The sequence below is a fragment of the Perognathus longimembris genome, chromosome 10 (assembly GCF_023159225.1).
Source record: "Perognathus longimembris pacificus isolate PPM17 chromosome 10, ASM2315922v1, whole genome shotgun sequence".
Taxonomy (NCBI): Eukaryota; Metazoa; Chordata; class Mammalia; order Rodentia; family Heteromyidae; genus Perognathus; species Perognathus longimembris.
Genome location: NC_063170.1, coordinates 8,013,636 through 8,028,959, shown reverse-complemented (window position 1 = coordinate 8,028,959; position 15,324 = coordinate 8,013,636). Strand labels below are relative to the sequence as shown.

Sequence of the window (15,324 nt, the reverse complement as noted above, 5' to 3'; positions counted from 1 at the left end):
CAGCTTCACATTACTGTTCTACTTAAAGTGGGGGGGGGGGGGGGGGGGGGGAGGTAAGGAAACTTAGGTCTCTGATGTGTGAGCTTTCAGAGTCTTTCCGGAAAGAGGACCAAGTGAGGCTTACTCAGATGGTGGCGAGGATCTATTTCTTATGAAGTCAGTCACTTGAAGGCTGAGGATGTAGCTCATCTACAGTAGAGAACTTGCCTGGAAAGCCCAAGGGGGCTCAATTCCACCACAGGGGGAAAAAAAGTCACTAACTTCTGGTCCCTGGAGAAATGACATCTTCACCTTTCACAATTACTGGCACCAATTGGAGAAAATGTATAGTGGCTGGAATACGTTGAAATTTAGTTAACCATCAAAGACAAAAAGTAGAAACTCCTAAATGAGGCAGATAGAAAGTAGTATTTTTCTTATTAGAAGGGCTGGCCTGAGCAGAAGGTTGGAAGGCCTCCAGTAGCTAGCTGCCTGCCAGACATTTTTTTTTTTTAAACTTAGGAAAAGCAAGACCAGTTTAACTGGCTCAACAATGCAACCCGAGGAAAGTGAGGATCGGCACCTGGTGCTCCCGGGCACATGCCTGGCTGAGGCTTGTGGACAGATTGCTCCTGGAGTTTGGGGGTGGGGGGTTAACTTTTAGACACTTTATCCTCCTGACCTGCCTCGCAGCCCTGAACCTAGCACTTCTGAACGTGAGAGTGCTGTGCTTGTGCAGGAGAGAGGGAGGACGGATGAGGGAGCCCTCTGGGTAAATGTGTGGATAGCTTCCACGGACCTCTTACTAACTCATCCTCCAGCATCGCTGTGGCTCTGAGATTCCTGGAACTGGGCCTTGACAAATACACACATAAGTTGTGACCACCAAATTTCCTGACTTAGCAGAATGAGTCCTGGGATAGAGATGGGATCTTTGTTCTGACAGAAGAGACTCCTGACACTGTAGGGTTGTCAGAAAGTTTAGGGGTGCTATTTCAAGACTCCTCTGCACTGGGCGAGTCTGATGGGTCATGTGATTTGCTGCTTCAGGAAACTCCCACCTCCTTATCTCTGTTGTAAGTACAGGCTCCTGTCTAGCTTCTTCGCTCCAGTTGCCTTCCCTCTCCTGTGTGCCGAAGGTAACTGCCTCATCTTCAGAGTTCTGGAAGTACTAAAATGTTGTATAAGCTTTAAAGAAAGGGAACTGGGCTTCCTTAATAACAAAAAGCCTCCTGCTATAGCCAGTCCACCCTGAGCCAGGCACTGGGGAAACCAACAGGTTCCCCTGTAGAAGTCCTGTGACGTTTGCTCTTAGAATTTTCATGGTTGGGGTGGAGGTGCCCTCCCTTTCTCAGGCCTGGGTAGTTGAATCTTGGCTGGAGAATTGGCCCAGCCCCAAGTGGGGCTTTGCCCAGAGCTATTGTTAGATGCTGGAGCAGTGGCTGAAGTCTGGCAGCTGTGGAGGTGTCTGTCCTAAGGCTCCCTCTACTAGGGGTGAGGGGAGCAACAGGGAGGGGGTGCCTGCCCAGGGTTCCTAGCCACTGCTGACCAACTGCACTTATTGCCAGCTTAGCTACCACTGGGTGTGAAGGGGGGTGAGGGGGCCTACAGGGACTCAGTGCTAGTGGTAAGACCAGAAACTGTGGCCTGAGGAGAGAGCACTGCTTAAGGGAGCTGTGGGGAGTTGGGCACCCCAAGCCTGTGATTTTTTCAGTTAGCAGACCCTGCCTCCCTGGGCAACCCAGCTCAACAAAACAATTAGACTTCCCGTCACAGTCTTAGGATGTTGGGATGGGTTACAGCTGGCAGGGGATACCCTCTGCTTAGCATCTCCCCTTTGTCTGGAGAGTGGAGCTCCCCAAACTTCCTAAGGAGGGAGCCACAAAGTCTGGCATTAGTGATGCTGGCTTGTCCTGTCCCCTAGCGTATGCCAGCGACTTTGCACTTGCTGAGGAAGCACTCCTCTCTTGCACCTAAGTTGGCAATGAGGCCAGGTCCTCCATCGTGTGCTAGGGGTTCTCTCTTCCTCTGGCTCCCAGCTTCTCCTTACTGCCATGGGGCATGAGGAGAATGTTCATGTATGTTCCCGCTCCTCTCTGCCGACTCAGAGCTGCCTGTCAGCCTTCCCTCGCAGCCAGCTGGTAGGGAGGTGTCTTTGGGTGCCTCCCTCAAGTCCTGGGCTACCAGCAGCCCTTCGAGGCCCTTGGGAAATCATTACCAGAGCTCTCCCAGGGCAGCCATGCCCTGGCATGCCCAACTGCTTCTCAGTCCGCCCTGTCCACTCAGCATCTGGGTGCTCCACCTCCACATCCCCAGCCCTGCACACTTCACAGAAAGGGAACATTTAGAGCAGACTATGAGATGGGTAGTGGCTTTCAACCCCCAAGGAAGAAGAGAAGTAGGCAAGGAGTCTGCTGGAAGGAGTCGTGGCCACTTAGCAGCTCCATGAGTTGATCCAAAGGCCCCACTCTAGATTTTTAGGATTTCCTGCAACATGTGAGGTTCTTGGCTGTCCCGGAGAAATGGGGGTGCTGTACCTCTTCTGACAATAGCAGCTGTCAGAAGCACCACCCTTGATCTTCTGGGGAGCAGAAGTATGCCCTCGCCTCCACCTCAGTTCATCCCAGCACCACACCTGCGTGGGTCCAGAGGGCTTCGCCTGCTGTCTGGTTGGTCCGTGGTCTTGCTGGAGGGACAGACAATGTGACACCATCTAATATGGAGGGGCCCACCCCTCCTTTAAGCAGACATTGCTTGTCTTTGCACATAGAATCAAGAAGACTGGAAGCAGCAAGAAAATAATTCCTGCACTTCTCTTTGTCTAGGATTTTTTTGCACCCCTCCACCCCCACTCCTGTCCTGGGCTCTGAGCTTGCCGAGAGGTGCTTGACTCCATCAGCAGTGTGGCCTCAACATGTGCTGGCTCAGAGTCCTTGACTTTGTGTTACTTCCTTCCCCCATCCAGAGCTTCCCTCTAGCAGCAGGCTACGCGCTCGTGTCAGATGAGGGTGGAAGTCTGATGGATAGTGAGACTTCAGCCATACCTAGCCCCCAGATATCTGGAAACTATTGGTTCCCAGAGCCCCAAGACAGGAAGTTGCACTCAGCTCATACACAGCCTTTTGTGGTGGAAGAATGCTGCTCCCTAGGTGTGGGGCCACATGGTCCACTGCCGAGTCTCTGCCACTACTCCTGGGAACCTCCATGTGGCCTTTTGCAGCCTCATTCCCAGTGGATTGTGCTTCCCCTCATGGCAGGGCCACTGCACACATCCTCCCATCAGTGTTCTGACCCAGGCTGCTGCTTGGGAAAGTGCAGAAAATCACTTGTGAAATGACCAGGAAAGGTTGTATAACTGACAGGTGTGCAAGTCTCAGTCCTTGAAGGCCTGGATCTTCTAGGAAAATGACTCACCCTTTTGTCCCCTGCCTTTCCTGGCATTATGAAGAGAGAGGAGACATAAGTCCAGTCCTTGCTGAGGAAGAAAACCCCTACGCTGAGTCTCCATCTCGGCCTCCCCTGTCTCCAAATCTGTCGCCTCTGGAGGCCTTGGGGGCTGTTGCCGGGCACATAACCGATGGGGAATGAACACAGCCGGTAAGGGTGGCTGTGCTGTTTGGGATCTAGAGGAGTCTAACTTGCTCCAGAGGCTCACAGCTGTCTTACCCATGGGTAGAAGGGAAACTCAGCTCCCCTGTTGCAAAGGGAAGCGCTGCTCTGTCCATGATGCCCCCATACTCTGAGTCCCGAGGGATGCAGGAAAGATGACAAGGACTACAGCCTGAATGTCCATGTCAGGGGAAGACTCCCGAGACTGGGAACAAGGAAGAAATGGCTACGAGTGTCTGTAGGATGACTACGCTCTCAAAACTAGGTCAGCTTTCCTTCCGCTTCTATATTTGATCATGAAAAGTAGCAAACAGAAAGCAATACTGAAGGCAACCTACGGCAAACATCCATACATCCACCACCTAGGACCTGCATCATGCCATCAACCAAGCGACCCCTCTTCCCCTTCAGTGCATTTGGGAGTAAAACCAAAGTTCCCATCTGCTCCTGCCCCGAGCAGTGTACCTGGCATATGTGTGTGTTTAGGGGAAAGCCTACATGAAGGAAACTGCTTGCGTCGAGCTGCCTTTTGAGGTCCCACATGGGATGCATGTATCTTGTCTCATGGGGCAGGGGTGGAGGACCTTAAGGTCACGGTCTTTTCCAGGCTTCTGTGTCTTCCACCTAGTTCCCTGACCTGTGCCTGCTCTGCGTCTCCCTCCTGCCTAGCCCTCTCTCCCTGTCTCCCTCGCAGATGATGTGCTGACTAAAGATGCGGGTGAGTGCGTGATCTGCCTGGAGGAGCTGCTTCAGGGGGACACGATAGCCAGGCTGCCCTGCCTGTGCATCTATCACAAAAGGTACGAGGGCCTGGCGGGGTGGCTCCGTCACATCCCGCATCCTGAGGATAGACCCCCGCACCAGCCATCCGGTCTCCTCTGGCCATAGGATGACCTCTTAGGGGCCCAGTGTCCAGCTGTGCTGACAGAGCATTTAAGCATGCCAAGGGCTAGGCATAGGTGAAGCCAGAGGTCTAGCTCTGCTTCCTGGGGCCCACAGGTCCTAGGTACTCAGGATCCACCTGGGGCTTGGCTCTTCTTCCTCCACGAGCCCCTTGCTCCAAAGGGTAAGAGAGGCAGTGTGGAGGATGTCCTTGCTGCCTTGTGTTTGCCCTTCTCCCCTGAGGAGCAGGAGGCAGCAAGAGCCACTACCTGTGGGCACACACTGCTATAATTAGCAGGGCCAAGATTTGTCCTCGGCCTCCAGGAGGAACCTTGTTCTTGTTCCCAACTGGAAAGAAGACACCTCCTTGCCCAGGACAGGAGGACGCTCTGTGCTCCCGCGGCCGCCACCTGCTCCCTCCTCCCCCAGCTCAGTGCTGCTGTCTGGCACACAGGCTTTTCCAAGCCCAACCTGGGGCCACTGCTCTACAGAATGATGGCTGTGCCTGGCCGAGATTGTTCCGGAGAACGGATTCTTAGTCCACAAATGTCCTAATGGGGCACTAGCCAGACCCAGAAGGGGAAGGAAAAATTCCTTGGCCCCAAGGGAAACACGCAGGTTATGTATCTGAGTTGAAGGGGCCCACATGTTAGTTTAGGAATGCTGGGCTCTGTCTTGGGGCAGGCAGTCCTCTTCAAACATTGGCGAGCCAGACTTTACTGCCAGCGCCTCCTGGGCTCACTTACTCAGCAGTGTCAGAGCTCCAGGGTCTGGCCACCTTTCACCTTGGTAGCCCAGCACAGTAGACTTGGAGGGCCCGCCCTGGGAAGAGAGCTATCCGGCTGCTCTCTTAGGACCTGACAGCCGGGAGTCACCGCAGCTGCCCATGTCTGCTCACCACTCCCTGCCCTTCAGGCCTTGGTCACGGGCCAGCCACCCTTCCATCCATTCACCCTGGTAGCCGTTGCTGGGTTATCCTGTACGTGGGTCTCAAGGCGCTCGCTCATCCTTCCTACACCAGATCACGCACAGCCTGTACCAGCCACCCTCCCCCCCCACCAAGTCCCTTCTCCCTGCTTCAGGAAGAGGGCAGGTAGTTTTGCCCTGGGGCCCCTTTCAGGAGAGACTTAGAAAACCCTCTCAGGAGTCTGACACTAGAGAGCCCCATTGGCAGGAGCTAAAATGGTTCCTCTTGTGCCCCTTCTGCCTGCCCCACAGTTGCATAGACTCATGGTTTGAAGTGAACAGATCTTGTCCGGAACACCCTGCGGACTGACCCTGCCAGGCTTGCTTGCCGACTCCTCTCAAAGGTGAGCTCGTGCTTGAGGGGACTCCAGGCTCAGGGCCTGGTGGGGGAGCAGGGCTGCCCTGACACGCCTCTCGGAGGGGAAAGCCAGAGGTGCACAGGGAAAGACAGGGACTTACATCTGGAAGCGGAAGGATGCTCTGTGATAGGATAAACGTGCCCGCAGCAGAGGGGGAATTGGGAAAAGAAGCCGGTGAGCCCCTAGCCGGGCGCCGGGTTTACAGCCAGATACGCTTCATTCTCCCACTTCTCTAGACATGGAGTCATTTCCTGTGACCTTAGGGACATGTACGCGGTGACTCGCCTGTGGGCTCTGTGCATTGTCCACCACAGAAGCACTGCCTTCTCGCCTGCAGGCCGTCTCTCTCTCCCTCCCTCCCTCGATCGCAGGGGACTCTCAGGCCTGCAAGCCATACGGGGGCCCCTCTGTCCCCTAGGACCCTGCCGTGCCCTCCCCCTGCCTCTGCCCTTTCCTCCCAGGGCACCTTGGCTGCTGGCTACCCTCTCTTGCCCTCCACCTGACCTGTTTCTTCTAAGTTCTGGGCTGACATTTTCTTTTTCTGGTAAACAAATAAACACAAACTCCAGGGGGAAAAAAAAGTTTATTTCTACCTTATCTCAGATCCAAAGGGTTTGGGGGCCTATTTTCTTTCTGCTCTATTTTGTTTTCTTTTGTTAGGTTTATTTTATTTATTCCAAGTAAATGCCCAGAACAGCTGATGATGTCAGACAAATCGGGGACATTTGCTCTTTTTACCTTCACCTCAAAAATCTGATGGCAAGGGGAGAAGAAAAAGCCAGGGCGAGAGTGAGGCAGAGGGAGTGGAGCCTGGCCACCTAGTGCGGGCCAAATCCCCAGCATGATGCTTGGCTTCCGGGGGCCCTGCCTGGACTGGACCACAGACGCCCCGCCAGCCCGCCCTCCTGCCCTCGGGGGGACGTGCCTCCGCCGCCGCCGCCACAGGATGCAGTCTGGCCCTCGGCCAGAGGGAGCACAACTGACTTCTTCTGACTCACACAGGGACAGACAGCCCCTGTTCCTGGGAGGAGGCTCCTTGGACACTGGACAGAGCTGAGCTTGGGACCCCCAGAAGGAACAGGGCACCCCTTCTGCATTGACTTCCAGAAATCGGTCCTCCCTCCTCCTCGAGGACAGCCAGTCAGATGAGAGCGAGTTTGAGAGAAGAGTGAATCTACTGCTGTCGCCCTCCGCCCCGGAGGGAAAGGGCATTTTCTTTTTCACCTTTGAAAAGTGTGTGGGTCTGTCTTTAAAGTGTTTACAAAAAAAAATTATATAAAAAAAGTCTAGTGTCGACTGGTGTTTTCCCTCGTGATGTTTACAGATTGCTGTTTGCTGCCCCGCTGTAACTCACTCAGTGACAGAGCCACACCTAGCCATGTCCTCGCTGCCAGCGCCCTGGCGGCCGGTGGCACACGGTCCCTTTGCCCGGTGGCCCAGTTCACTCTCTGCATCACCAACCTCTCTGCCTGGGGCTTATTTGGTTTTGTTTTTCCATATTTTTTTCTGGCTTCGTTTTGCACTTTTCTCCCCTAAGAATCCTGATAGCCACTTGATTTCATTGCCAAAAACAAAATAAATGCCCATCAAGGATTTTCTCCTACCCCGTTTCCATAACTTCCCCTTTCTTTCCTTGTGGTTCTGGTCAGTTCCGAGGATTTAACAATCACAAGTATACTGCATAAATACCGGAACATTTCTTAGGTCCTTATGGATTTTTCCCCCCAGAAAACTTAAAACAGATGAGCAAAAGACTTTACTAAAGAAACATGTACCACTACCCTTGTTTTCAGACTCTCTGAGAACATTCTAGCCATTGATGTTCATATGTGGCATCAGCCCATGCAAGATAGGTTTCTGTATTTATATATTAAAATACAAAAAAAAAACCTTTAAAATGTTTAAAAAAAACTGTTCAAAGCTTGGGAGAAAAACCTTTCTTCATTAGTCAAGGTGTTTTGATATGGTATTAAAATAATGTCTAACAAAAGATGCACTGTGTGATTTAATTTTAATCAAGTACTGCTATTCAAGTAAGAAATGGGGGCCAGGGGCTGGGAATATGGCAAGAGTGCTCGCCTCATATACATGAAGCCCTAGGTTCGATTCCCCAGCACCACACATACAGAAAACGGCAGAAGTGACTCAAGTTGGTAGAGTGCTAGCCTTGAGCAGAAAGAAGCCAGCGACAGTGCTCAGGCCCTGGGGGCGGGGCCCGCGCCCTCCCCCACACCTACCTCCTTAGCATTCCTCAGCTCACTGCGGGTGCCAGCTCGCTCATGCAGCATGCCTGAAGGAAGCGGTGGTTCAGGTGTGCGTCCTACATGCTAACTTGAGCATTGTGGAACCCATCTGCCGACATCTGCAGAGCGGTCATGATGGAACTTTGCTGGAGAGATCAGAGCTTGTCCCCACTGGAGGATGCAAGAATGTGGGTTCACACACACACACACACACACACACACACACACACACACACACCTGGTGCCAGCACAGCCCTTCGCTAGCAGCCTCTGCTTCTGTGCCATGTCCTGCCCTGCCTGCCTGTTGCTGTCAGGTCCTCCTCTAAGTGCTGACTCATGGGCATGCTTCTCTGAGGCCCAGGAAGAGGCCTTGGTTTGGAGCTGAGCCAGCCCAGAGCCCTTGAACTCGAACCAGCTACTCAAGCTCTCAAGAGTTGGCAAACAGCAGACTGGGCCGGAAGCTCGGGGCAGGGGGGGTAGTAGTACATGCCTGGCCTGTCTCTGAGCCAGGCTCCAGAAGCTGCATTCCAGGGCCGCCTGCAGAGCCAGCCAAGGAAAGCGGAAGGGGGAAGACTCCACACCTTGGGCCTGACCCTTCCGAGTCTGCTTCCGCTGTGGCCTCGGCCCAATCCCACCAGGCTCACAAGTCCAGACTGCGCTGCCGCCAGGCCTCTGGCTCTTTAGTCTCACTCTATACGAGGGCAGGCATTGCAAGCCAGTGGGCAAAGCTGGAGACACGTTTTAAAGAACTGAAGAAATTTAGGTTTTGATGCCTGGGCGTCAAGAGTTGGACCTGCCTTGGAGTAGAAACCCAGGAGCACTGCTGAAAGAGTTAGCAATCAGAAAATGGGCCCTTCTCTGCATTTGGACTCCCTACTTGGAAGAATGAATGATCCTGGGGGCACAGCTTTATTCATCTGACTTTCAGATTCCATGTGTGTGGCATGGGGACAAAATCACACAACTCAGAGGCCATCATGAAGGTCAGGATTGGCCCTGGAGGCCTGGCACATGTGCAGCAGGCTTCCTTGGAGCTTTGTCACTGCAAAGGGCACTGTTCTATTCACAGCAATTCCTGCTTCTGCCTAGCAACTGTGTCTCCCTGTTCTATATTTAATTCCACCAGCAAGACTGGCGGGGCAGGGCCCAGCTTGGAAGGAAATCTCCTTGTCTGACCCTGAGCCTGGAAATATAGTCTGTGTGTGCCCACCTTGGTAGCAAGAACCTGGCTGCTTTGGCAGTGCCATGGTTGAGCCCAGCGTTTGGGAGCTGGGTGGGACAGAGCTGGGGCCCACACTGGGTGCTATTCCAGGCTCTCAAGGAGCATGTGCATCTCCACCCCTGTGACTTCAGCTCCCACCTGGCACACCACAGCCCTCCGCTAGCTGCTGTGTCCTCTGAGTTCCCATCCAGGTTGCCAGGCCCTGGTGTGGGGGTGGGGCGGGGCTTGTCTGGGCTTCCCAAGTGCAGCTGCTGTTTGACACTTTCCATCCAGAAAGCATCTCTCCAGATTGTGTCCCCTCCTCTCCACCTTCGTGAGAGAACACGGAGAGAGGAAGCTGGGCTCTGTTCCTCCTCTGCTGCGGGGCCCAGCATGCTTTCCTGGATACAAGCCCTCCTGGAAACCACTCATGTAACAGCCATTTAATAGTGTGGAAAGTCAAGGAAGAATGTTCTTATTCTAAGGAGATAGAATTATGTAGGCGAATGATTTTGAGGCATGTATAATCTTCAGATTGTGTCCCCCCCAAAACACAACAACACAAGGCAAAAAGTATCTATTGTTGAATCTTCACAGAACAATGTGCTGGTTATTTCAAATTTTCTGTATGTTCAGAATTTTTCTTAATAAAAAAAACTTGGGAAATGGCATTTGCTGAGCGAGTACTCGCTGCCAGGTACTGAAAGGCACGTCGGATCGGGACAGCCTCTGCTCAGTTATGGTGGGCCGGGGGAAGGGGCTGCAATCTGCCTGGAACAGTGGTGTTTACAGGACGAGTCTGGACCCATAGTCGGATGGTTCACTCCCTACAGTGGTTTGGGAGAAGGCTGATGAGAATTGCCACCACAATCCTTGGCGGAGCCTCTGCTCCCAGCCTGAAGCACAGGCCACTGTCACTGTTGTGTGCAAGAACCCAGAGCGGGGATCCCAAGAACTGGGGTTGGATTGAGAAAGCCACAGGAGGATGCCTCTCCCCAGAGCTCAATGGGAAGACTGGTGAGGGGCTGAGGGGATTCCAGAGAGCCCGGGCTCTCTAGATTCTGGAGGCTGCTGCTGCCCACATGCTCTGGCTCCCACAGCCCTCGCCTAGCCCCTTTCCTAAGGGGGCCAGAGGCCGAGAGTTGGAGAGAACTGTGAGCTCCTGGGACCTGCAAGTGGTGGGGGATTTAGAAGCTGGCCATGCACTCGCATCCTGGGAAGTGAATAGACAGAAGAGCTCTGGGCAGCTGGGGCCCAGAGCAGATGGTGTCGGGCGCCCTCTTGTGGGCATAATAGAAACAACTTCCAAGTACTGCAGATGGGCTCTGACCTGGGGGAATCCCAAAACAGGCAGGCAGGCCCCAGGGTGGGCAGAGCTTAATTCTGAGGGCGAACACTGTTAATTCCCATACATCGCAGCATGGCGAGGTGTGGTAAGAGGAGGAAGATCTCACTTCCATTTCTAATGACGCAGCAGCTTCCGGAATGAGTTTGGTATTCCAAGGCTCAGTCCAGGCCTGGTGGGGAAGCTACCAAAATTAACGTCCATCCTGGGCAGGGGTTCAGCCTGAGGCTCCCGGAAGCAGAGAAATTGGGACAGGGACCTGGCTTGCTTCCAAAGCCTGAGCACCACCCTCTTCCCCAGGCTTCTGTAAGCCAGAGGACAAGGCTCAAAACAAACAGTGGCCAAGGTCAGAATGTCTGCTCCCCAGATATGGCAAGTGGAGTACAGATTCATTTCAGGGGGACAAGGAGAAGACTAACTGGAAAGGAAGAGCTCCCCATTCCAGGACAGGAGTGTTCCTGTCAATGGAAGATGAAGGGTTCCTTGCCTCGTGGTAGGGAGGCCTCTGTAGAGGGACATGATCTTCAGGTGAGTCCACGACACCTCTCCCAGCCAAGACAGGATGTGTAAGAGCAGAGAGGAGCTGCGTGTCAGTGGCTCACACCTGTAATCATGGCACTCAGGAGGCTGAGATCTGAGGATCGTGGTTTGAAACCTGTCCTAACAGTAAAGTGTGTGAGACGTCAATTAACCACCAGAAAGCCAGAAGTGAAGCTGTGGCTCAAGGGGTAAAGTGCTAGCCTCGAGTAAAAAAGCTCAGGGAGCTGGGAGCCCAGTGGCTCATGCCTGGGCAAAAAAGTCCCTAAGATTCTTATCTCCAATTAACCACCAGAAAACTGGAAGTGGCACTGTGGCTCAGGTGGTAGAGTGCTAGCCTTGAGCTGAAGAGCTCAGGGACAGGGCCCAGGCCCTGAGTTCAAGCCCTAGTACTGGGGGGAAAAAACAAAGGAAGCACAGTTAGACACCTGCCATCCACTGAACCAAAGGTTTCTGGGGACAGCAAGAGGAGCCAATTTCTCACCCTCTGACTTTCAGCCCCTGCTATACAAGATTCACTGACGGCATAGCCACTGTCTATTCTTTGCCGAGTTGGTGGTTTAAAGGAAGCTTCCAGAACAAAGGCTCTGTGGTCTGGAGGCTTGTAGCACTTGAAGCTTCTCACAGCACCTTGCCTGGGTTCATGAGGCCGCGGGGGTCGAGGGTGACCTTGAGCTGCCGCATGGTCTCCAGCGCCACAGCACCGACCTCTTCCTGAAGCAGCTGCCGCTTGCCCAGCCCGATGCCATGCTCCCCGGTGCACGTCCCGTGGAGTGTCAGCGCCCGCCTAGGATGCCACGAGGGGGTTCTCAGTGACCTTGGCCCTGACTTCCTTTGCCTTCCTCGTTCCCCAGCTCAGCTCCTACCTGCCCAGCTCTTCTGTAAAGGCCTTCACTCGCTGGAGCTCCTCGGCGTCATCTGGGTTGATGGCCAGGATGCAGTGGAAGTTGCCGTCACCCACATGCCCAAGAATGGTTCCTGGGGGCCCAGAGTACAGAGCTGCCATTGGCCCCGCACTCGTCAGCCCTCGTGCCTCCCTCAGCGCAATGTCAGTGGGCAGAACCTGTGAGTCCTGAGGCCTTCAGCTCCTCCTTGGCCTGCACCAGGATCTCGGGCAGCCGGGAAAGGGGCACACACACGTCCGTGGAATAGCCCTGAGTCACAGGACAGGCCAGTGAGCTGCTTCCCTTCACTTCTTGCCTGCCTGAACTTAAGGGGTCAAGCAAGCCCTTCATCTCTGCCCTAGATCCCCAGCCTCAACGATGTACAAATCCCCTGCACCCCACACTACTGAACGGGCATGCCCTGCCTGGAGTCCAGCCTTCCCTTCCAGGTTGGGCTAATCACTTCTCTCCCTCCAAGATGCCTTCCCTCTGTGTTTACAGTTGCACAGAGAGCCCAGAGCAAGGCTTTCTGTAGGGACTCCCAAGCATTAGGCAGGCAGTTCAGTTCTCCCTCTAGGCAGCATTTGAGAAGCAGCTGGGTAGGACCCTCTATAGCCTGTGTTCTGGTGTCCAGTCAGCCAGGACCAGGCCCCTAGTAGGCCTCAGCACACTGCTCTATATATACAGGAGGGCGGAAGGTTGAGGGAAGGGTTTATGGCCCAAGTGCAGACCCCCACTTCATCCTAGCCCCAGACTTACCTTGCAGCCAGGAGACCCTGCCAGGAATGCATACCAAATATTATGGCGTGCTGCCCAAAGCTGTTTGCGCGCCTCAGCTTCATGGGCCCAGGAGAACTGGGAGCCTCCATTGTATTGAGTGATTGCCTCTGCAGTGGGAGGAGGCAAGTTGACCTTGGGCCTGACCTCAAGGTCAGCCGCACAACCCTACCCCCTGCAGCACACCTGCCCGCTGCAGCTGCTCTTCCAGCGCCTGCTGGGAGCCATGGAACTCCAGGAAGAGTGTGGGAGCCACAGGACAGTTCAGTTTGCTGTATCTGTTGCAGGCATCCATGGAGACGTCATCCAGGAACTCTGGGACCAGGAATGGGGATGGCTGGATAACGCCAGGCAGGGAGAGGGGGGCTTCTTCTGTGGACCCCACCCCAACTGTCCAGCCCCTGGCTCACCAATGCGGGCCACAGGCACCGCAGCCTGGAGGATCTGCACAGTGCTGTCCACTGCGGCCTGGACACTGGGGAATGCACAGGTGGCAGCCACCGTGGCCTCGGGGGCGGGGTGCAGGCGCAGGGTGGCAGATGTGATGAGGCCCAGTGTCCCCTCGGAGCCCACGAAAAGCCCTGTGAGGTTGTAGCCGGCTGCACTCTTCCTGCACACCAGGGACACAAGGTAGCTGAGACCCCTGGCCCAAATCATGAGGAATGACTGCCCGGCGTCGGAGCCAGACCTTCAAGGCCCCAGGCCCCGGGCTGGCCTTCCATGCCCCCCGTTGCTATCATAGAGCTGCTTTCCAGCTCACATCCAACCCACATAAATCTGTGTGTGTGTGTGTGTGCATGTGCACACATGAGCGTGCGCTCGTCCTGGGGCTTGAACTCAGGGCCTTGAACTCAGGGCCTGGGTGCTGCCCTTGGAGCTTTTTGTGCTCAAGGCTGGCAAAGGCTCTACCACTTGCGCCACAACTCCACTTCCAGCTTTTTGGTGGCTACCTGGAGATAAAGATACCCATGGATTTCCTGACTGGGCTGGCTTTGAACTGGGATCCTTAGACTCAGCCTCCTGAGTAGCTAGGATTATAGGCCAGAGCCACCAGCCCCGGGCCCAGCAAGCGCCAGGATCGGCGGAGGCCCCTGGAACAACATCCTAGGAGGGAGGCGGGAGGCAGGCAGAGGGCCCTCACCGGTAGTGGCGCCCCGGGCCCGCCGTGTGGAGCAGCCGGCCGTCCGGCAGCACCACCTCGAGGTTGAGCACGTTGTCCCGCATGGTCCCGTAGCGCACGGCGTTGGTGCCCGAGGCTCCCGTGGCCGCCATGCCGCAGAGAGAGGCATCTGCACCTGGGTCTGGAAGGCAGCGTGCTGGGGAGGGCGGCCTGGGCAGGCCTCGGGAGTGAGACCCAGGGGCGCTGCCCAGCCCCCAGCGAGCCCTCCTCCGGGGTCAGGGGGCAGGGGCCCGGCCTACCCACGGGAAACCAGAGGCCGGTGTCGCGCAGGTGAGCGTTGAGCGCCTTTCGCGTGACCCCGGGCTCCACCACCACCGAGAAGTCCTCGGGGTGCAGCTCGGTGATGCGGTCCATGTGGGTGAGGTTGACGCACACGCCGCCCTGGGGGTGGAGGGGGGGCGTGGAGGAGCTGAGCGGGCCCTGAGGAGTAGCAGGCGGGGAGGGCGGAGAGGGGAGGGTCCCCCCCCCCCCCCCCCGCCGTACCTGCACGGCGCAGACGCCGCCCTCCAAGCCGGTGCCCGTGCCGAACGGGATGACGGGCACGCGCTGGCTGTAGCACAGGGCGGCCAGCCGGCGCACCTGCTCCACGCTCTGGGGCCACACCACGGCGTCGGGGGGCTGGCACCTAGGAGCGGCGTCGCCGGGTCAGGTCCCCGCCTCCTTCCGGGGGCCGTGGGGGGGGGTGGTTCCCCCCCTCCCCCCCCCCCCACCACCCAGCCGCCCAGGCTCCGAACTCCGGTACCTGTGTACCGACTCGTCGTGCCCGTGGTGCTCGCGGACGGCGGCGGCAGTGGACACGTGGGGGTCCCCCACGACCACCTTCAGAGCCTCCACGAAGCTCTGGCTCAGCTGGCCCTGCGGGGGACACACAGGGTCCCGGTCACACGGGGGCGCTGGTCAGGCTGAGGGGCGGCGTCTCGGAACCCTGGGAAACTTGGGACCCTCCCCACCTGCGACCCCCGGGAGCAGTAGCCCTTCCGGGGAAACAGCCCCCAGGTCGCAGCCCGGAGCAAGGCCATGGCCACCGGAGCGCAGCGCGTTCCTCCGCAGCCCAGCCCAGGGGGCCAGTGACCAATCCCCGGCCCGCGGCCCGGCCCGCTTAAGGTGGTGCAAGTTTAAGGTGGCCCCTCGCAGATGGAGCTGGGTCAGGACGCCTGGGACGGGCTTGCTAGATAGCTCGGGAAAGGGAAGGACACACACTCTGCCTTGGAAGTCTGCCATTGCTTCCTATGGAAGCCTTAGAATGGCTGACCCTGTCAGTGGCTCAGACTCCTATCTCCAAGTAACCACCAAAAATAACCAGACATGGAGCTGGGCTCAAGTGGTCTAGCCATGAACACAAAAGCTCAGGGACAGCCCTCA

The 15,324-nt window shown here is 55.9% G+C and overlaps 1 protein-coding gene and 1 long non-coding RNA gene across 2 annotated transcripts; one reads left to right on the top strand and one right to left on the bottom strand.

Moving 5' to 3' along the window:
* Positions 1-3,309: 3,309 nt before the first annotated feature.
* On the top strand, positions 3,310-7,841 carry LOC125358184. Its single transcript, XR_007212277.1, has 3 exons — positions 3,310-4,388; positions 5,689-5,780; positions 6,456-7,841. It is a non-coding gene; the product is annotated as an uncharacterized LOC125358184 (long non-coding RNA).
* Positions 7,842-11,555: 3,714 nt separating this feature from the next.
* On the bottom strand, positions 11,556-15,024 carry Ldhd (lactate dehydrogenase D). Its single transcript, XM_048355114.1, has 11 exons — positions 14,913-15,024; positions 14,705-14,817; positions 14,446-14,587; positions 14,202-14,343; positions 13,924-14,083; positions 13,193-13,392; positions 12,969-13,097; positions 12,765-12,892; positions 12,185-12,275; positions 11,988-12,099; positions 11,556-11,908 (listed from the first exon to the last, which is right to left on the bottom strand). Exons 1-11 carry the CDS (start codon positions 14,979-14,981, stop codon positions 11,743-11,745), a joined length of 1,452 nt encoding a protein of 483 aa, XP_048211071.1. The 5' UTR covers positions 14,982-15,024; the 3' UTR covers positions 11,556-11,742.
* Between the last annotated feature and the right edge of the window lie 300 nt (positions 15,025-15,324).

Bases quoted from the DNA above. Each gene is read 5' to 3' on its own strand.
- Ldhd (XM_048355114.1), bottom strand. From the start codon at position 14,981: ATGGCCTTGCTCCGGGCTGCGACCTGGGGGCTGTTTCCCCGGAAGGGC. The intron at 14,588-14,704 runs GTACCGGAGTTC...CGCCGCTCCTAG, and splicing joins CACGACGAGTCGGTACACAG to GTGCCAGCCCCCCGACGCCG. The intron at 14,344-14,445 runs GTACGGCGGGGG...CTCCACCCCCAG, and splicing joins GCGGCGTCTGCGCCGTGCAG to GGCGGCGTGTGCGTCAACCT.